Source organism: Mustela nigripes, chromosome 1 (genome assembly GCF_022355385.1).
Source record: "Mustela nigripes isolate SB6536 chromosome 1, MUSNIG.SB6536, whole genome shotgun sequence".
Lineage (NCBI taxonomy): Eukaryota > Metazoa > Chordata > Mammalia > Carnivora > Mustelidae > Mustela > Mustela nigripes.
Window position 1 is genome coordinate 170,894,454 of NC_081557.1, and position 22,786 is coordinate 170,917,239.

Sequence of the window (22,786 nt, forward strand, 5' to 3'; positions counted from 1 at the left end):
ACCACTAGATGAGAGTGCAGCTAATTATATAACTCTTTTCTGATTAATTTATCTTGATATGAACACACCCTAAAAAGTATAAACATACCGGTAATCCAGGAAGTCCAATTCCTCCTTTTTCACCTGGCATACCTGGGTCCCCCATGTCTCCCTTTGAGCCTTTAAGTCCCTACAAATGATATGGTTGCATGTAAGAATCATATTAACCCTTGATAATAACATTCTAGGGCAAACAGAATTCTAGATCAGTTTTGTGCGCGGGTGGTCCTATCCGGAGAGGATTCTGATTTTCACTGTTAGGTAGAGTTATTTCTTTTTTTCTTTTTTTTTTTTAAAAGATTTTATTTATTTATTTGACAGAGAGAGATCACAAGTAGACAGAGAGGCAGGCAGAGAGAGAGAGAGAGGGAAGCAGGCTCCCCGCTGAGCAGAGAGCCCGATGTGGGCCTTGATCCCAGGACCCTGAGATCATGACCTGAGCCGAAGGCAGAGGCTCAACCCACTGAGCCACCCAGGCGCCCAGGTAGAGTTATTTCTTAAAGCTACCTTCTACACTGAGTCAATACTATTTCCTCATGTAATGAAAGGGGTTAAATTCTACTACTTAGGTCATTTAATCATGAACTTAAGTGTTCACATAATTTCTCCTGATTCTATATTTTTTTCCTGGCAGCTAATTTGATACCACTGGTCCTGAAAACAATTTAAGGGATTGAATTCTCAGCAGTACAATATACATTTTGAACAAGGACTAATGTTATAATAACAAGAGGTTTAGATAAATTTCTCCTATCTCTACCCACGATACTCTCCTGCCCCTCTTAAAAGCAGGTGGAAGTTCTGGTCACCATCGATTTCAAGGGTTTGATATAGAGAAAGGTAAATAATGTAGGCACCAATCATTAGGTGCCTAGTCATTAGGCACCAGAGTTCAACTAAGCTTAGAAACACTTCAACTGTTCCACAATGTTCTTATTTTATTCTCAAACACCCCATGAGGTGATCCATGATGTTATTTTTATTCTTTTACAGTGAGGAAATAAATAAAAGTATTTTTTGAGTGCTAGCAAATCTTAATTTTGTAATAATACTGAAGTTAATTTATATAGTTAAGTATTTTTATCCAAGGAGCTTCACTACCATAGGACCACATGGCCCATTCTCGAGCAAGGATGATCATAGTTCTTCCCTGGCTGCCCAAACCTGTTCAACTTTTCCATACTACAAACTACTTAGGGACAGGAACATGTCTTTTCTTGACTTATACCTATAGCACTTAGTTCAGAATCACTTGCTAGGTGGGTGGGTAGGCGCCCAAATGGGTAGATGGATCTTACTGGTTAATCAGCGCCTAGCTGGTTTTAGGAATTTAATGATGGAGAGTAGCAGGGCAGCCAATCTCTGCTATTGGACTTAAAAGCCTATAGAAAAAAAAAACAAAAACCCAACTATTGTATATGTAGGGACCATGTAATATGTTATTCTGCATGTTAAATTAATTATTTTTAATAACTAACATTGGAAAGGTAACACAACTAGGTTTTTAAAAAAGATTTATTTATTTATTTTGAGAGAGAGAGTGTGTATGAATGAGAGGGGTATGGCAGGGGGCGGGGGGGGGGTGCGGCGAGAAAATCCCAAGCAGACCCCCAGCTGAGTGCAGAGCTCAGTGCAAGGCTCTATCTTAGGACCCTAAAATCATGACTTGAGCTGAAAACAAGAACGAGATGTTTAACCAACTGTGCCACCCAGGTGCCCCAGGACAACCAGATTTTTAAATTATAATATGATTTCTGATTAATAATAGCAAATCTTCTAAAGCCTCTTAGTTTTTGAATTATCACATTTATTTAATGGGACATTATAGGATTTGCAACATACCACTCTGATCTTAAAATAACTTTTCTCTTAAACTTCATTTCTTATCTAATACTATCTCCTGAGGAGCGTATTTTGCCAACTGTGTAAAGAATCCTTTTGATTTCTTATGATCTTCTTGATGTCAGCCATTTCTTGGGTAAATAATGGAAGCCCAGAAAACATCAAATGTCTTGAAGCTAACCATTGGGATCTGACTCTGAATTCCCCATAGTGTTCACATTCTCCTAGTCTGATTCTTTTTGGTCAGAGGTAAACCACAGTTTCTAGGCCAGATTCAGTCCAGGGATTATTTTTGCACAGACTGAATCTTTGAAAAAAATTTAAGGTGTGTTCAGATAAAAAACAAATGTGACAAAGACTCTGTGTGACCTGCAAAGCCTGAAACATTTACTATCTGTCCTTTACAGAAAAAGTTTGCCAACCTCTGTGTTGAGGGAAACCCTTGGAGATACTGCCATTTTCCACGAAGGTAAGTAAATGCCCCACCTGTTTCTCTTTTTTCTAACTATCTTGAAATTTAGGTGTAATCTTTATTTGGGAAAAAAATCTTGTCAAAATAACACATATAAGCAATATCTAATTTTGTGGAAACTTTGACCAACTGATTTTAATCTTGAATGATTTGTATTTATTGACAAAGTTAGCCTATTCTTACTAAATTAGTAATGATCTTATAAGTCTAATAAAAATTTACTGAGGTGTCACTGGTAGATTGATAAGGAGTATTAAGACAAAACTAAAATGTCATACCTCTTACATGTTTCTGCAAAGAAAATTAATGTCTAATTTAAAAGCAATTGCTTTTTAAAGTTAATATAATCTCTACAACAGATGGTAAAAAAATAGAGAGGATATCATATATCAACATTCACGTCTTTTTGGCTCCAAATCTATAATAAAAGTGGTGATCAATTATGATGTTTGAATGACAGTATATATCTTTGAAAATTACCTGCTCTCCATCAACTCCTGGGATTCCTGGAGATCCTGGCTCTCCCTGTTAAGAGAAAAAGTGATCGCTTGCTTCCATTTATCATTGGTAACTAGAAGTCATGTTAGCTGGTGACAGTACAATTTGACTTTCAGCCTATGTATCGTAACCCAAGAACAGTTTGTTATATCATACACATATCAAAACTAAGTGAAATAACATTTTCTTGAAGATTATATGTAACAATAGTCATGTAGCTCAGGTCCAATTTTTTATTTTTTGCCCCAAGTGAGATGTAGGCTAAAGGAAAAAATGCTGAAAGAAAACTGATAGAGGTCGTTTAGTGGTTGACCATATTCTATAACAACAACCTATATGCCCTAGTTAATTTTTTCCTCCCTAAAAAATCTGTATGATTTCTCTTCATTTTCCAACTTCAGAAAAAAGCAAAAACATGAAAGCTGACTTAAGAACAGAGTGCAAAGCCATAAGTTTATAATATTTTAACTGATAACATTTGAACAACGGATACAGGTTCATGATTGTGAATGTGCTATTTCCAGATAGAATCAATCAGATAACATTTCAATCTTCATAAAATCACTTTTGGATTTATTCAATTACCTATACTATGCTAGGAATAAAATAAAGTTTTCTATTCATATGATTTCTTAGAAACCTTGACAAACCCAAAATCTATTTATTTTTTCTTAATTGAAGATGTCTCATTTAAAACAAATGTAAACAATGTGCTAGATATTTATTCCAACAACAAATCTCCAGTCATTTTTCACTTGGAAATGTACTGAACAAATTTTTTGAAAGGTAAGATATCATTTTAGATCAATGCATCACTTTTGTAAATCCCATTATTTTGAAATTGTTAGACAGTCTTTCCCTGGTAAAAACTTTAACAGCTATCAGCCATAGAATGAAATTTGAGCTTTCCAAACATTTAATGAAAGCCTGACAAACAAAAGTGCAAAGGAAAAAAAAAAAAAAAAAAAAGGAAAAGCCTTTCCTTACTCCTGACTTCCCGTTCTTTGTGGGAGCAGCAAAGTTTATTTTGCCACAAACAAGTCTGCTGAGGTTGGATGCACCTGGCCAAGACCTAGTTTCAGTTTGAATACTTGTCAGCACTCTGGGCCCAGTAATGATTGTTTTGCTATGCTTTTACCTTCAAAATGTGACTCATGAGTGTTTAAAAGAAAACATAACTCATGACTTATGAATTTATCTTTCACTCATCAAATGTAGTTGGTAAAGAGTTACTTGATGTGTAAGAAGTCAACCGATCCTGGTTTGACAAGGGAAAGAGAAACACTAACTGAATAGGTTTCCATTCAGTCTGAGGTTGTGAGTCCCCAGGGCAAATGGGTTCTGTATTTGACTCGGGCTGCAATTGCTGACTCTTGGTCATAGGCATATCTCATCTCAGATATCCCAACCTTCTTGAGGAAAGATCACGGAAAGCTTGAAAGACTGTATCAGTCAGTCCAAGAGCTCAGTTATGAGATCACTGTGTTTTGTTTGGGGTGGGGCATGGTAATAGCATAGTGGGAAGGCTGGTAGGACTGAGAGATAAGGGAGGCTCACTACTCCTCTCCCACTGCCCACTTGCCATGACATTCATTTGGCCAGCTTCTTTCTATCCCAGTTTCAGCTCAAAGTCATTCTTGATTCCTAAAAGAGAGTAACCTTCCTATATGTGCATCCATAACGTGTACTCTTCATCATTAGTAATTGTGCCTTTACTTGCCTATCTCCTGTTCTAAACTGTAAGCTCCTTATTGAAACCCTTACTATATCCAAGTGTCTCTGTTAGATATTAGTCCTTATCACAGAGTAGAGGCTCAAAAATTACTTACTGAATAACAATTAAAATGAATAGTAATTGGATTATAAAATAAGGAGGGAGGTACAGGTTTTACCACTACATGTATCCTTCATGGCTAGGTGGTTTTTTTTTGTCTCTTTAGAACAAGGGATGGATTCCCTTTGGATTTCTGTAGATCCTTTGGGCTTTAAAGAAGGGTAAAGTCCTAGAAGATTTTAGGGTGTGTTTAGCACTGGGGCCAATTTTGGTTCTGGAGACTTAGTCAAGTGAGGAGAAGGACAAAGATCCTTAGATCCTAGTTGACTCTACACAGATGAAAAAACGATCTGCAGATTTCCTTTGTGGCTGTCTAATCCAGCTCACCAAAATATTAGAGTAGGGATCTAGGCTGACTTGCTCACCAGGAACAAACAATTGGAGCATTTTTGTGTTACATTTCTTAGGGACCAGAATGTGATAGAGAAATAGAAAGTTTAAAAATCCCAAACCTTACATTAATGTTTTACATGAGATCTGTTTGAAATTAGGCTCCGTGTTCTAAATGTATCTATTGGGTGAGGACCTCAGCACTATTCTACTTTATACTCCTTTTTATAAAAGAAAAATAGTTTTCTATGTGCTAGCTTTCTGTTTCTAAGCATCTTAGAAGAAAAGGATACAAAAGCTGATGTGTATGTCTGTGTAGGTATGTGAGTGTATGTGTATGACAGACTTAGCAAATAACTGCTTTAAAAGGCACCAACAAAAGATGGATTGCAAAACTACTTAAATCTCCTACAGAACTCTAATGATGAAAGCCATATTTCAACAAATATTTCAGCTCAGTTCTGAAAAGCTAGAGACACTGGCCATGTGTTAATTGCTCAAATGTGGCTAAACAAACCTAAGTTTAAGTTTAGAGGGATAAAGCGAACACCACTAATAAATTTGAGATATAATCAAGAAATTCTAGGTTCCTGCTATTCATAAGTGGTATGTTTCATTAGTTAAGATTTAAATGGCCGAATGTTTGAATACGTATAATAGGATTCATTATAAAAAATGACTCAAAAAAGATTTCTCAAATTGTCATCTATGAATACATCTTGCTCAATCTTCTCTTGTTTTTATTATTACAAATGAATTGAAGAGAAAAATCTTTTTTGGTGTTAGAGTAAATTTTCGTTAGTGGCTATTTTACCTTTATAATTTCTGTAAAACTTGTTTTTCCCTTGTTTAATATTCTGTTTTTCTTAATATCTTCCCTCTAAATTTAATGCTATTCTTATTTCTCTCTCTTCTTTACTAATTTTCTTTTTTTTTCCCCAATCCTGCTTTCTTAAGCTCAGACCTCAAAGTTTATTCTTAGCTCTCTTAAGCAATATTGCTGATCTCAGCTCCTTCAGCATTTTGGAAGAATGATTTTTCAAAGATACATAAATTTAAGGTGGGATTCTCTATATCATACATGGTAAATGGAAGCAAGTAAAATAAAGAATAACCTTTGGCCCTTGTAGTCCTTGAGGTCCAGGTGGTCCAGGGGGACCCTAAACCAAGAAAAGACAAAGTTTTAAAAAGTAGCAAGTATATGTATCACTATTTATGCTTTAAATAATAAGTACACTATATACTTCTTTTATTTCTGTCATAATCAAACATCTCTCAATCTTAATTTGCAATGAGGGCAAATTTGGAAGCTATGGAATTATAAAAATGATTTACTTATATGCAAAAATATCAATACATTTATGTAAAATAACACTGAAGATGCTTTTGAGTTTATTTTCTAAGATAATTCAAAATTGCTGCTGTGTCCCACATTCATCTCCTTGGGTTGAGATAGCTTACTGATATTACCTATGTTTCCACACACTCGGCCTCGCCCACACACAAGGGACTTGATTCCCCAAACACTGAGGAACAAAGCTATATTATTATAAGGCCAAAGACTTTAAGAAAAGTAGCAATAACTTTTCTTTTTTAGTCTTTTTCACTACACAAACAAATGACTTAATTGGGCAAATGTCATAAAAGGTTATTAATAAAAGAAAGCATAAAACTCAATATCAGACAAAAACAAGTGCTACATTAGTTCCATTATGGCCAGCATGCATCAACACCAAATATGAAGTCACAGACTACAGAAATCATGCAATAGGAGTTACCGTGACAGTTAAGGTGGTAATCCTCTGTTGGGAAAATGCATTGACAAAGACAGAGTTACCTATTTTGTGTGCTAAAGTACAATAATACATTTACGAAATAATCAATTTTCTGAATACGTTCTGGCAAGCCTGATGTCCTATAAGAGACTGACAAGATACTGAAAACATATTATCCTATCTTTAAATGAATATAGGATAGAAATAAAGATTTTTCAGGGAGCAGGGGTCAGATTGCCATTCATCACCTGATAAAGATTGTTTTTAAATGATTTTTAGATTGTTTTTCTGAAAAACAATCTGAGGGTTTTGAAGGGGCGGGGGGTGGGAGGTTGGGGTACCAGGTGGTGGGTATTATAGAGGGCACGGATTGCATGGAGCACCAGGTGTAGTGCAAATATAATGAATACTGTTATGCTGAAAATAAATAAAAAATAAATTAAAATAAAGAAAAAATGATTTTTAGATTTTTCTTAAAAAAAATCTATGTGTTAAGAAAAAAGAAAATGTCAAAATTTTAATTCATTTGATTAAAAAAATTATGTAGTAAAATGGTGTTCTGGAGAGCTTTGTCAGCATGACTGTAAACTGCAAGAGTTTACATTGCAAGAGTTCCATTCTAGAAAAGGGAAATACCCAATTGTAGGTGTAAGTAATATTTTTTCTTTTTTAGATTTTAGCTTATTTGTTGCATTACAATTAGCTTTTTTGGGTGCCATGGCTAAAGAGAGAAGGTGACATGGAATTCATCCAGTTTCTTAGTGTAAAGTACTACAGCACCACCACAAAATGTATTCTTTTGAAGGATGATTCTCCACATTTCATTTTGAATCCATGAATCATTTCTGCATTAATGTTTTCTTGTCTAAGTCTCGTGCTGAAAGTTCTTTTTGTGTTGTGTGTGTGTGAGTGAGAGAGAGAGAGAGCATGTGTGACCAGAGGGATGGGTGGTGAGGAAGGGCAGAGGGAGAGGGAGAGAGAGAATCTCAAGCAGGCTCCAGAACCAGCAAGGAGCCCCGAGTGGGCCTCCATCTTACGATCCTGAGATCATGACCTGAGCTGAAATCAAAAGTTGGTCTTTCAACCAACTGAAACACCCATGTACCACGCGTGCTAAAAGTTCTGGAGGGTGCATAACTACCTGATGTAGTCATAGAGGGAGCACACTTTCCATCAGCGACTCCGGTCACAGAAAAATGTTATCCAGTCACATGTAAACTTGTGAATATCAGTTTAACACCATCCGTTTATTTTCCACTCTTCCATTCCAATTTCTGATTCAGGTTGCTGTTGTTTATTATTATTGTCGTAAAAAATAATCTTAATATTACCGATCTTGCTTCACATACTTGGGTCTCTAGTGACATGACATCATCATTTCTTTTTTTTTTTTTTTTAAAGATTTTATTTGTTTATTTGACAGACAGAGATCACAAGAGGGCAGAGAGGCAGGCAGAGAGAGAGAGAGGAGAAAGCGGACTCCCTGCTGAGCAGAGAGCCCGACGCGGGACTCGATCCCAGGACCCTGAGATCATGACCTGAGCCGAAGGCAGCGGCTTAACCCACTGAGCCACCCAGGCGCCCGACATCATCATTTCTTAGAAAACAATATATTTACGCATGTGTAGAAATGATTAAAGTCTGTATTCTAGGATAACATCAGTCATGGTTATGACAGCTTCATGGATAACACAGTAGGGAAAAAACCCACCACCAGTGCTTCTAAGACAAAAGGCAAAGTGGTCACAAACTGGAGGCAAGTTTAAAAAATATATATATATCAAGGCCCAGATTTTTATACTATGGACTCCGGGAAACAAACTGAGGGTTTCAGAGGGGAGGGGGTTTGGGGAATGGGTGACCTTGGTGATGGATATTAAGGAGGGCGAGGATTGCATGGAGCACTGAGTGTTATATGCAAACAATGAATCATGGAACATGACATCAAAAATTAATGAAATACTGTATGGTGACTAACATAATAATTTAAAAAACTATCATATTTGTGTAACACAAGGCACCACTTACTTTATTCTTAAGGGATTCACCTAGAGCTCGAGTCAGATTTATAGTCATGAGAAAGCTACATCTTTGCTCCTATAAGTAGGTGAGTCATTTATAAAAAGGCTATTAGAATATTACAGAGTAGAAATAATTTCTTTATCACTATCTTCCAATTATATATTGTATTTTTAACTACAGAGCAGAATCATGAAACCTTAGAAAGGGAAGAGAATTTTCAATTTGAACTCCCTGAGGTTTTCTAAATGTAGGATATTTGAATTCATTTTCCACCGGGACACAAAACTAGTTTTGTCTTTTTTAAGGATAACAATGTGTTTTATCATGAGTTGCCTAATAAGGGCATATTATTAGTGGTAACTGAACTATCTAACAGATGGAGTTTATGTCATCGTGTTAAATAACTGTATTTTGTGAGACCTAACAGTTACATAGGGTCGCTTTCATCCTGCTAATAATAAAAGAACAAATGACAAGGGCACCTGGGTGGCTCAGTGGGTTAAGCTGCTGCCTTCGGCTCAGGTCATGATCTCGGGGTCCTGGGATCGAGTCCCGCATCGGGCTCTCTGCTCAGCAGAGAGCCTGCTTCCCTCTCTCTCTCTCTGCCTGCCTCTCTGCCTACTTGTGATCTGTCTCTGTCAAATAAATAAATAAAATCTTAAAAAAAAAAAAAAGAACAAATGACAAACTAAGCTTAACTTCTCAGCAACATAGTTTTTACCACCATCCTAAAGCACCCGTGTGCAGACACATGAGACATCCTTAAGATGTTGGCTCACTCTGGATTTCTTTTACCTGGTTCCTCTAAGTTAAACCTATGTGAACTCAGCAGCTTTCTCTTGAACTCCACAAATGACTGGAAAACCATAATTTTAGTAGTGATGGAGAAAGACGTGTTGTTCTCTATGAGGCACGATGTGAAATGGGAAGCATGAACTGGAGGTTGAAGCCCCCCAGGCTGTTTTGTGATTTATTCCCTGAGATCCTTATGTGAATCTCTTTAGAATTAAAGGTTAATATCTTTCATTTCTCATAATGATGCAAGGTGAAAGTCACCCATATTTACACTAAACAATAGGTTTAAGTTATATGGTATTGAACGTTTTTAAAAACTTGAGTTAGGAAGTAGAGAGGTTTTACTGTTAATTTTAGAAACCTAAAAATCAAAATAAATGGCTTATGGCAGATGTTTATGTAAATAACAATTTTCAGTAGAGGCAATGGTAAAATTTTCTATTTCTAATGTGATGTTTTTAGAATTTTAATATACATCTATTTACTTATTTATTCTAGATTTTTTGGGGCAGATTTATTTTTAGAGGAGGCGATAATAAAATGAAATCTGTGGGGTGCCAGAGTGCTCACTTGGTTGAGCGGCTGACTCTTAATTTGGGCTCAGATCATGATCTCAGTGCTGTGAGACTGTGCCCTGAGTCTGGGCTCCACGCTTAGTGGGCAGTCTGCTTGAGATTATCTTTCTCCCTTTCCTTCTGTCCCTTCCCCTGCTTGTGCACTTGTTTGCTCTCTCTCTCTCTCTCTGAAATAAATAAATAAAATCTTTAACAAAAGTGAAATCAGCAAAATGGTGAGTATCCATCACTGGCTAAGAATAGAAGAGTAGAATGTCTACTACCTCTTCTCAGGCTAATGGCTTAACTAATTTTTTAAGGGCCCTTGTTCTAGTAGAGTACTATATTAGGAAAATAAATAATTTTTTAAAAATAACTATAAGCTATTTACAAAAATAACACATAGCTTCCCTAACATCCCTATTGAAACAATAAATCTTTAGGTTGAGATAAAAACATAAACTACTTGACCGTGATGGATATTGACTGGTTTACTGTCATACAGAACTTGAGGTGGAACAAGAAACTGAGCACATACACCATTTCTTATTAAGACCTAGGTGTCAATTTTTTAAAAAGTACAGTACATTTATATATGTCAGCCAAGAGTGTTCAGGAGCTCCTAAAAAGTGACCCTAAGCGTAATATATTTTATGGACTCTTAGGAAAAAAACCTATTCTAAAACATCTTTACTTTACAAATAAGATCAATGAAGTATAGATACACTCATTGATTTCCTGAAAATGAGTCAGCTAGTTAATAGCAAAGGAGAGACCAAAACAGATTTCAGTTTTAGGCTGAGAGCAGCTTGCCTCATGCCTGGCTCTGTTCATGCAAAGAATACTTTAAAAGATACAATTTTTCCAGAAAGGACCATAGCCTATAATATTAGAGCATTTCTTGGAAGCTAAGAGAATGTATGTCTTTTAAAAGTGATAGTAAGAATCATAGCGTCACTGAAAGAAGTCAAAGGGAAATTTACAACATTGCAAATAAATTAAGTTAAAAAATATATCCCTATATTTTATAAGTAAAAACTGAAAACTAGTAGGTGTCTCAAAACTTCTTATTCTCTTTCTCTCTTTCCTTCCACATGCAGTTATTGATTTGTGGGTGAAAAGGGACAATTTAGAAATCTAGTTCTAGAACTTGACAATAGCCTAGAGGTTACAGCTGATGTTTAATCTACTTGCATTGAGGAGGTGTTGACCGAACATACTGACCAAGCAACATATTTTCAAGCAGTAAAGATGCTCCTCTTTGCATTTTACCAGAAGAAAAAGAATGAAATGAGAAGAAAAATAGATTGAGGGGCCCTGGGTGGCTCAGGTGGTTGAGCACCCGACTCTTGATTTCAGCTCAGGTCGTGATCATCAGGTGGTGAGAGGGAACCCTGTGTTGGGCTCTGCGCTCAGCATGGAGTCTACTTGTCCCTCTCCCTCTGCTCCCCCACCCCCTCACCTCCAGCTGTCGTTCTCTCTCTCTCAAACAAATGAAAAAAATCTTTAAAACAAAACAAAACAAAAATAGGCTAAGCTGAAGGCAGAGTCTGCAAAAACTATTTAATAGATACTTTACTAGTTAAAAATGGTAGTTGTAGCAAAGGACCTATAGAAATGTAGATCTACCATACTAGAGATCTGAGAGTGAAATCATGAAGATGGGGGAAATAATTCAATCAAGTACAAAACGGCAACCATTTAAAACTAATTTGGTTTTCAAGCAAAAAAATGGATTGTATGTATATGCTAAGTGCACTCACTCATCAATCAGTAAGCATTTGTTCAATATTTACATGCCCAGACCTGTGCCAGGTATATTGGGGGCTATAAAATTAGCCTGAGACACATTTCTGTCACCAAGAAACTCATAATCTAGCAAGGGGCATGACTAAAATAAATTATTTGATTTGAGAACAATTAAAGGTTAAGCTGTTGGGCCCTGACTGCTAATGGTTGAAAGGATGGAAAGAAAGAATCATCTGGGTGGCAGCAGTGCATTGTTGGATGGGATTTAGATAGATGAGGGGAAGGGAAGAAGAATGGGATCAGGCAAAAAAAAGGGTGATTTTTATTGATATGGTAAATATGACCACTCGGGTAAAATCTGTGCTGTGGAGAAATGGAAAATTCTATATAGGAAAGGCAGGATTAGAGAGCTTGGAAAGTCAGATGAAGGTCAGGCTAGATAGAGTAGGTAAGGGGGTCACTGGAGTTTCTGAGCAGATTAGAGCCATCAAAAAAGTGACAGTTTAGGAAAATTAGCCTTAGAGTGATATGCAGGATGGGTTAGAAAGGGCACAAGGATTAGAAGAATTGGTCAAGGGCCTGTTGCAGTGTTAGCCCTGAAACAAGTAAGATATGGACCAAGCTTGGAATGCAGAGAATGAGGCAACCTTAGGAGGCACTTCGAGAAATGAAATGACCACATGTGGTGAGATGTAAAAGATGAAGGAGTCACAATAGTTGAAAATGACTCTAAAGTTTCTACCTCAAGACAGCCAAAGAATTACAGGATCACTAAAAGATAGTGATTAGTTAAAAAAAGGAATCATTTGGTTGGTGGGGAAAGTGACCAGTATAATTGTGTGTGTTGGTAGGAATCAATGGGGCAATGGTGAATACCTAGTGGAAATATTCTTAGATAGCTGGAGGTACCCACAGCACGGACCCAGAGGTGAAAGATTTGGAAGCCACAACACAGAAGAACACAGAGAGAGTGACTTAACCATGAAAAGATCAGAGTCTTGAGGATACCAAAAATTAGGGGATGACAGAAAAACTGGAAATAGGAACATAGAATGGATCTATCAAAGAAGAAAACTAGAAGAAATCAGAGTAGAGGATTAGGAAAACCAGAAAGAAAAAGTTTCAAAAACAAGGTGGTTTAGTAGAAATGTCACAGAAAATTAAGGGTGAGGAGAACAATAGGCCTGACCTAGAGGTCACTGATGGCCTTATAAGAGAAGTTTTAACAGAACATTGATATAGGCTAAAAGGGAGGAAGCCAAGCATTAAAAAAAAAAAAAGAAGACTCTGAGAAATAAACTGAGGGTTTTGGAGCGGAAGGGGTGGGGCATTGGGCGAGCCTGGTGGTGGGTATTAGGGCATGTATTGCATGGAGCACTGGGTGTGGTGCATAAACAATGAATTATGGAACACTTGAAAAAAAAATTAACATTTTAAAGAAAGGGATGAAGAGAAAGCAAAGATGATGGAGACAAGCTACATGGTCTATGGACTTTTACTCTATAGGTATTTCTCTATGGTAGTACATTATATTATGAATGGTAGCAGTAATAAGAAATACCTAAAGAGGACTTAGTATGTGTCAGGCACTGCTCTAAGTGTATACTGTGTATTTAGGTATTTATTTCTCATAACAACTCTTGAGACAGGTGCTGCTATCTTCATTTTGCAGATAAGGACACTGAGGCACAGAGAAGTTAAATAACTTGCCCTCACCCATGCACTTAGTAAGCAAGAGATTTGCACCCAGAGAGCTCTGACTCTAAAGCCACAGGACTCTTAATTGCTCTGCTAGGCTTGCTTCTGAAGCAAGGAGACAAAGTGGCAAAATAAGCACAAGGTGTAAACCAGATAAAACTAAACACTAAAGCATATCCGAAGACAGAAGAGAAAGAAAAGGAATGATGGAAATATGCTAAGAACACATACTGGGCCATGGAGAAGGGGATGGGCTCAGGAAGAAGGTGTGCTTTGAGCAAGCGGAGCCCTCTGGGATCATGGAGTGAGGGGCATGGGAGCTGATATTTACACATATTTCATGGGTGTGTCAGGTTTGGCGGTAGTCACTTACCTGCAAGGCTTCATGGAGGTTGCCATTGTAGTCTATGATCTCGGTGGCTCCCTGATCTCCCTTTTGACCAGGTGGACCCTGTGAAGAAAACCAACCAAGGGAAAATCATGGAAGTTAAGCTAGCCTGTACAGGGAACTGTGACAGAAACAAAAATAGCAACATGCAGCTCTCTCTGACCAGCCATTCTGTGGTAGGACTCAATTGCACTTCAGAGTAATTATCCTCAAATTTCGTCCTTATTGAAAAGAAGACAAACGCTTTTGGTGTCCTATAGATTAAAGATATGAAACTTGATTTTTTAAAAAAAGAGAGATAATTCAATCTCTGAAACTGTTTTCTGAAAATTATAAAATATAGGCTAATCTGATTTGACTTGCAACATTTTGTTGGCTTTAACAATACTTATTAAAGCAACCCCTAATCTCTTCTTATTCTTCTACATCTAATCGATTGTTTCCTTATTAGAACACAGTTCTGTAGGAAATGCTTGACTTGTTCAGTAGGAACAGAATTCCATTAAAATTAAATGAAATAGGGAACAGATATAAGATGTCTACTGCACTCATTAGTTCTGCCACTGAATTTCCATTAGTCATGTCCTAATTCCCTGCCTGTCTTTAAAAAAAGCTTAGAAAATATGGGCTATTGCTTTCCTTATAATTGGCTTAATTGAAAAATGGAAAATTCTATTAGCTGGATGGTTATGGGCTTGCTATTGCTCAGTTAGCAGAGGGAAAGTAGAGAGAAAATGTTCTTTAGAGCTTTTCTTGTGAGCTTATTTTACGTGTTAGACTCTATACACTCATTGTTCCAGTTGACTCAAATAAAAAAAAAAAACAACAAAAAAGAAAAAAGGGGAGCAGTAGAAATCATCAGTAGTCCACCTCCAGTGCTATTATTGGGTAATATTAGTCCAGGTGCCTTGTGAAAAGCCACATGGATATATGAGTCAAATCTGGGCTTGTAGGGGCCAAAACTTAAATGAAAATGTACTCACCCTTGGTCCCAGGGCTCCAGAGTCCCCTTTCTCTCCACGATCACCCTTGCCCCAGGGAAAAAAGAAAAGCCTCAATTAGTAGTGGGGCCAATGGTCCAGAAATATCTCAAATCTAAGGATATATTTAAACTATGCAGAAGCACCTCTGATATGAACTTCTGACATGGAAATAACAGCTCGAAGAACAATAACCAGGGGCATAGCAAATGCTTCCTTAAGACGCACTGTAAATCCCCCTTTCAGATGACAGAGTATCTTGGAATACAGGAACTCTCTTATTAGAGATTTTCAAAAGCAAGGCAAGTGGTTTCTATGATACCCAAAGTAAGATTTACCTCTCAGACTGAGCCATATTTTTGTTTTTATATGAAGAGATTTGGGGCAAAGGAAAACAGAACCAATCACTGGGTTGTCTGTTTTCTGAGGGGGAAAAATAAAAGGGTGTGTAGATAATCTGGATAGGGAAGGAATGGAGAGCTCAGTCTAGGGAGGTTTAGAAGGGAAAAGTGATCAGTGAGGCCACTCTTTGATGATGATGAAGATCTATGGAAAAGTCTAGAGATACAGGCCTTTTAACACACAGAAGGTGCTGAAGTGGACAGAGCTAGCCAGAGCAGGTTGGCAGGGCTGAAGGTCAGGGGTAGGGGGAAACCAGCTTTGTTTTGAAAATGCAATATGTAAAATCACTAAAGTTCCATTCATGGTGTTATTACCCAATCTGGAGAGAAACCAGGAATAGCCCAAGCATCAAACCACACAGGCATCCCTCCAAGAGCACTCAAAATTCTCGTAAGTCTAAAGAGAATCTTTGGAGAAGAGATTTGAACCTGTGTAGACTTGAAAGTTCTTTAAGACAGCCTTAAATTTGTCGTATCCTTTTCCTAGGTGGAATTCAAAGCCTTTTAATATGTCTCTCTACATATTTCATAAAATGGATACGGACCAATGAAAGTAAGCAGGAAAAGGGTTTTTCATTTTTTTTAATCCACATTATACTAATAACATTCACCATAATAATTAAATTTGCTATGAATAGAGAATTAATGATTTCTGCTCTGTTTTCCTCATTTTTTACCCATTTTTTCATGTTATTAGCTGATAACATCTTAACATGATTTTGCTTACAATATTAGATTATGGTAAATATTATAAAAAGCATGATAAAGGAAAAATTTTAATAGGCGGTGAAATTTTAATGCCATGGAGGGAATCAGCTAACTTAAAAGCAAAGTATAACTTGAACATTTATCACAAAGACTGCCAGGAAATAAATAAGATCATACCCTACATAATGTAAGTTAAATAAAGTCTTTTTTCCCCCCAAAGAAGCTATTCTTACGAAACAGGAAATACAACTTCTCTTAAATAGTAGTCTGAAACACAAGAACACACTAAAACAACAAGATGAAGCAAATTAATTGTTTTGATATAGTATCACAGGGATGAAAATATTGTGATTCCAGTGTGTGAGAATTTAAAACATGATTCTCTGTGGAAGAGGCAAAAGGCACAGCTCTTGAAGGTGTCATGTGACATTAAAATGATTACTGACCTTTGACCCCTTGGGGCCTCTAGTTCCTGATTCACCTTGTTTGCCCTATTATGGGAGAATATGAAAATGGAAAAGAGAAATGACAGAGGAGATAAGAACAGAAAAAGGAAATTAGCAGTGACTCAGAATAATGAAGAAAAATGGAAACACTTTATTATAACTGTTTGAATATATGGCTCTATGTAATTTTGGATATCATAATACAAAACTTAAGTAGTTATCACCATATCATTAGCTCATTCTCTGGTCTCGCCACCACCTTCATTCCATTATAATTCTGAAGACTGCCCACCCATCAGTGGATGGGAAGAGTTCTGTGAATAATCCTCATTAGTCTCAACAGTGTTGGCATAAATTTCTTTTTCATCAAAGACTTAAACCATTTCCTGTGTCTCCAGGATGGATTATTAGAATAAAGTGTTACCATATTAGTTTGCAGGAAGTTTAGAGGAATAAAGACTAAACAGTGAAATAAATCCCTAGCTCTGATATTTTCAGAGTGTTCTACACCTTCAAGTTACCACAGAAACTAACACATTGCATATCAACATTTTTCTCAGTAAGTTTTAATACACACTGAGTGACAACATGTTAATATGATTGCACCTTCCCCTTTACGTTTGGATGTGTTATTAGATTTGTTTACTGGACAGAACAAACCAGAAAAGTTGAATTGTAAAATTCCTTTCAAAAAGAACCAAACTGTGCATTTCAATAAATTATGATTTTTGCTGTTTTAATACCTGTTAAGGAGCTATAGTTTAGTTTCATGTTCCAAAGTAAGTAGGACATATTTCCAAACCAAAGAAAACTGTCTTCCAACGGAAGAATAACTGACCTTTGGTCCAGGGGCTCCAGGCTCCCCTCGCTCACCTCTTCCAGGAGGCCCTGTCTCCCCGCGTTCACCCTGTCGCAAAATACAAAACAAGTAAATGGCAATTCCTCCTTCACTCCCGCCCCCGGGTTTGTCCCTGTAGATTAACAAGTGAATTCAATAAAATGAAGGAAAGTGCAGAGTTACCACTTATTTACCACGTATCCTGCACTGTACTAATCTCAACATAGATTATCTCATTTAATAATCAAAATAATTATTCAGTGTTTGTATTATCATTTCTACTTTATACATAAGGAAATGGTTTGGTAATGCTTATCTGATACCTATCTTGGTAAATGGAATACCTTTAAAGGGAATTGATAAGAGCATCATTATATTTCAAGACAGACATGGGCACAGTTTTCATTCTGTGGCAACTTTTTAAGATCTGCCGGGGGGAAGCATGGCCACATGGCTAAATGTCAGGTTTTGTAATCCAACATCCTAGACGTTAATCTGGGCTCTGTTATTCACCAGTTCTATGTTTTGGGACAAATTAGTTAAGTTCTGAAAAAGTCATTTTTCTCTGTAATGTGAAGAAAAGTATAAAGACAAAGTGCTCAGAATGGTGCAAGATACATAGGTCTTACAGCTTTTGACTATTTTCATAGCTCTATGAAGAATGAACATGATCACTGCTCTCAAGGAGCTAATTATCTGCTTAGACAGACAAGATCCACATAAGCAAAATAGTTCAGAATTAAGGAGTCATGTAAGGCTAACATGTGAGAGAAAAGGAAATCCCATAGGGTTTTGAATGGTCCAGATTGGCTAGTTGGAGGTGAGATCGAGCCATGTCCTAAAGGATGGATATGGTGTATTTTACAACTATTGTTGGTTATGACTGTGCTTTTGACGAGTCCAGCAGCTGTCTAAAATACTTCACATGCATTGTCTTATTTAATCCTTGGGACAAAGGAGAAAGGTACTGGTTCCCAGAGTCTTACAGATGAGCAGACTGAATGAAGCTCAGGGAGGTTAAGTAACATGGCCAAAAATCACAAAGCTTTTAAAGTGGCAGAGCTGTGATATAAAACTGACTGTGCTCAATACTCAACTTCTGCATAAATGTTTCTGTATGTAAATCTTTTGCACATATCTGATCATTTTCTTAGGATAAATTCCTCATTGGGGACTTGCTGGGTCAAAATGTACAAACATTTGCAAAGCTTGCCAAATTGCTCCCCAGGAAGACCATGTCATTTTCCATTCCTGAGCACAGAGTAGAGAGTGACGGCTTCCTACATGATGGGTAGAATTGCAACAATCAAACAGGTTTGGAATTCAGACTGGTGATGGCATGTTTATGGGTGAAAAGGCACCCTCCTCACTGAGGGAGCTGATTCATCATGGAAAGGAGAATAAACTAGCATTGGATCTGTCCTGGGTGATTCAGGGCTCTAAATTCCAAGATCTTTATCTGTATCATGCCCATAGTGGGGTTTTGAGGGGGAGGTGGGATAGATTAGGGCAAGGATTAAAGAAGACTCAGCAGTTCTTCAGCATGAACTGAAAAGAATGTGAAAATGGAGAGCCTGGGAGAAAGGCAAGGGGCTTGTCTGGGTGGAAGAAATGGAAGAGATCTTCCAGAAGGGATTTTCCAGGGATTAGAGACAGAAGGGCCTCCACTGGTATATGGAATTTTAATTTTTAAAAAGTGTACCATATTTAGTCTTTCTTTAAATATTTTGCAGAAGAGTTCCAAATAGTAGTTAGAAACTTATTTTAAAGAAAAGCAAAAAACCTGAGAAAAAATTTATCTATAGCATACTACAGGAGTTGAGCATATATATCTTTACCTAGAATCACTTTTTGTCACAATGCTCCTCATGAGCTGCTTGTTACCCTATGGAATTATACTATTTATGTGTCTACTTCTATCTCTCCTTCCACCTCTGTCTAACACATACTGGAATGCAAGCTTCAGGAGAGTAGAGACTTTTTGTTGCGTTTACTGTTCATCCTCAAATATTAGAAAAATGTCTGGCAAAAAAATGTGCTGAATTAATGAATAAACATTTTATTCAAAGTGTTCTGAGTTATTCATAATAAAACCTCATTTCTTTAGGCTGATACAGATGCTGAGGATACAGCAGTGTGTACGAACAGATTTTGAGATACCATTATACATCTTCCTTCCTTACAATCACTCTTCATTATGTTGGAGATAAAATAGGCAGGGTTAGTTTATTTTTTAAATCTGAATTTAGTGGTAAAAATCCAGACCGGCCTACACAACTGGAAAAAGGCCACTGTTCAGCTGAGACAGAATTTTAAATAAACATGACTTTTCCATTATAATACCAAATTCATATTAGTCAATTCGACTGAAAATTACTCATATTGTTAATATAATTGTTAAAATATTGTTAATAAGACAAATTTCCTGTCCACATCCCTTTTTGTGGAAATACAAAACAAGTACAGTATGTTCTTTACTTTTATTGGGAATTCAAAGCAGTACCTGTTAAAATCAGCCTGGGTTCTTCATGAGAAGGAATCAATGTTGATTTTGTGGATTTACATCTGAATTTTTTTTGAGACCCCAGAGTAGTTTATTTATTTATTTTTTAAAAGACTTTATTTATTTACTTGAGAGAGAGAGAGACAGACAGACAGAAATAGCAACAGAGACGTCAAGAGATAGCACGAGTGGGGCGGAGAGGAAGAAGCAGGCTTCCCTCTGAGCAGGAAGCCCAATGCGGAGTTCCATCCCAGGACCTTGAGATCATGACCTGAGCCCAAGGCAGGCACTTAACTGAATGAACCACCCAGGAGCTCCAATTCCAGAGTAGTTTAAAGATTTTATTTTTAAGTAATCTCTATACCCAATGTGGGGCTCGAATTCAGAACCCTGAGATCAAGAGTCTCATGCTCTACTAAATGAACCTGTCAGGTGACCTGAAACTACAGGGTAGTTGAAAATCAATGAACCGAAGAAATGATATTTAGGGATGAACTCCATTCCCTACAACCTGTGTTTCTTCTACTTCCCCCTTTTCAACAAACAGAACGCCACAAACATTTAAAGATCTAGTTCACACCTGGTTCTCTCTGGCATTGACCAAGTTTTCTACTCCTTTGTGCTGACCTATGAGGCTGGCTTCTTTCTTTACCTGGCTTTGAGGCAGCACGCCTGAATAAACACGACAGTTCTCATATGAACATGGAATCCTCATTATTCTCTTGCTTCCTCAGTCTTTATTCCAGAAAACACACTACTTGCGTGAATCTGTTCAGGCTAAACGAGGCATTCTTCATATTTTGTTAATAAGCCTGACAGCTTATTATGTGAAAAAGAAATTGCTTGAGAAAACAGAATTTTGGATAAATTCAACTGAGTTTCAGTCCCCCTTAGGCCACACATAGTTTCCATTTACTAGGATTAGAGTTGTTTTCTCTTGATCAGTGGAAATGAGGACTCCTCTGTCAAAACAGACCACGAACATATTTCCCTAGCTCTTAGAAACCATCCTGCCTAATTTCTGGTGAATGTGATACACATTGAGGCAAAGACTTCTACGGCTTAAAAATAAAAGAATGTAGTTTGATCTAATTTTGCTCCTTTGATTCATGAATCTGTCATGAGTAAAGTTCCATCTTCAGAGCTATACTTTTTTATGTCTTACTGAATAGATAAAAAGAGAACTATGGGTCCAACTACATCCACAGCAACGTAATTTTTTATATGGTGGCATAAATATTTTGCTTTTAGGGCCCTCTCTAGAATTGCCAAGTGGAAGATTATGACACGGTTTTCATTACAGGATCTTTCTGTAGACATTATTCAGGATAGATCCTTTTGAAATGAGACACTTAGGAATCTATATGACATCAGTACTTGCCTTTGAAATTAAGGGAGTTGGGGGGGATAGTAATAATGTTTGATTAACAAGTATGTCCTAAAATTGGTGAAAAGGGGCAGAAGTTAATGAATTCTATTTCTCCTTATCAGAATTCCCCCAGCATCATATCTACTTAGGAACAATTTGGGGGAAAACAGGAGCAGCTAATATATTTCATTATCCTATTGTCTAACCTGAGGCTTTCTGGAATTAACTTCTTATGACTCTATTTAATGTGGTATTCCCATTAGAAATGTTCATAATAGGTGACAGGTAATTTCATTCTCTGTTAGGCAAAAATATCTGGTCACCTAAACAATAAAGTCACTCCACACTTCTTTCAACACAATGGACTAGAAATATATGACAAAATATTTCAGAAATAAAGGAAGGAAAAACGCCACTAACCTTTGTTCCTGGTAACCCTGGTAAGCCTGGTTCTCCTTGAGGACCAATGAAACCTGGTTCTCCCTTTGAAAAGGATAGGCATATGAGATTGTTATTCATTTGGCAGTAAATAAGTAAAGTTAAACTGATTTACTTTTACCGGGATTTCACCCCTTTGATTGTATGCAGCTTTCCTGTTGAGGCCCAACTACTGAGTATCAAAGCAATCGGAATCGGTTTTGGTCAGTGAAAATACTCTTATCAAAGTTTTGGAGAAACTTGAAAAATTTCAAGTTGAAATTTTTGAAATTTCAAAAACTAAAACTGAAAAAGTAAAATTGACAAAGAAACAAGACCAATGTCTTTACAAAGTTCTTTGGCATCTGTTGTCCTCCATTTCTTATCATTTACCAAATTCAGATCCACTATGTTAGGGTGGATATGGTGGGTGGCCTCTGAGACAGGCCTCAATGATCCCACCTCCTGGGTATTCACGCCCTTGTGTCATCTGCCTCTGCTAAAGTGTAGATTGGACTGACTTACTCATATCTAATGAACAGACTATATTGGCAGAAGTAATGGGATATCACTTTGGAGACCAAGTTATAAAAGACTGTGGCTTCCATCTTGGTGGCCCTTTCTTGTTCTCTCTCACTTGGATCACATGCTTTGGGGAAAAGAAGCTGTCATGCTCTGAGCAGCCCCATGGGAAGCCCACATGGTGAGGCCCAAGTTCGGCCAACAACCATGTGTGTGAGCTTGAAAACAGATGTCCACCCCATCAGAGTCTTCAGATGAAACCACAGTCCTGGCTGACAGATTGACTGCATCCTTGTGGGAGACACTGAGCCAGAGGTCACCATCTGAGTTGTGCTCAAATTCCTTTTCTTCCAAAACTGTCAGGTAATTTTTGTTGTTTTGGGGGTAATGTGAAAAATATCTCTCCTTGCTATACCTCCATAACTTCTTCCCCACTACCTGGAGGAAAACCAGTTGTGATATAATAAAATATATGTTTGGTCTTGTTCCTGGCTCCTTGCACAGAGCTTCTAGAATCCTTGGAATTTCCTGAGTGATAAAGAGTAAAAGGAATAACTTTTGTTATTCACAACAAACCTCTTTCAGATGTACCTGATGGGTTCTTAG

At 37.2% G+C, this 22,786-nt stretch overlaps 1 protein-coding gene across 1 annotated transcript in view; it reads right to left on the reverse strand.

Moving 5' to 3' along the window:
* COL25A1 (collagen type XXV alpha 1 chain) overlaps nt 1-22,786 on the reverse strand; it is a 467,761-nt gene that overhangs the window by 34,532 nt on the left and 410,443 nt on the right. Inside the window, exons 19-26 of the mRNA XM_059377104.1 lie at nt 21,662-21,724; nt 17,370-17,438; nt 16,532-16,576; nt 14,980-15,024; nt 13,982-14,059; nt 6,131-6,175; nt 2,834-2,878; nt 89-169 (exon numbers count right to left, since the gene is read on the reverse strand). Coding sequence (XP_059233087.1) covers nt 89-169; nt 2,834-2,878; nt 6,131-6,175; nt 13,982-14,059; nt 14,980-15,024; nt 16,532-16,576; nt 17,370-17,438; nt 21,662-21,724 — 471 coding nt within the window. The remainder of the gene's footprint in view (nt 1-88; nt 170-2,833; nt 2,879-6,130; nt 6,176-13,981; nt 14,060-14,979; nt 15,025-16,531; nt 16,577-17,369; nt 17,439-21,661; nt 21,725-22,786) is intronic.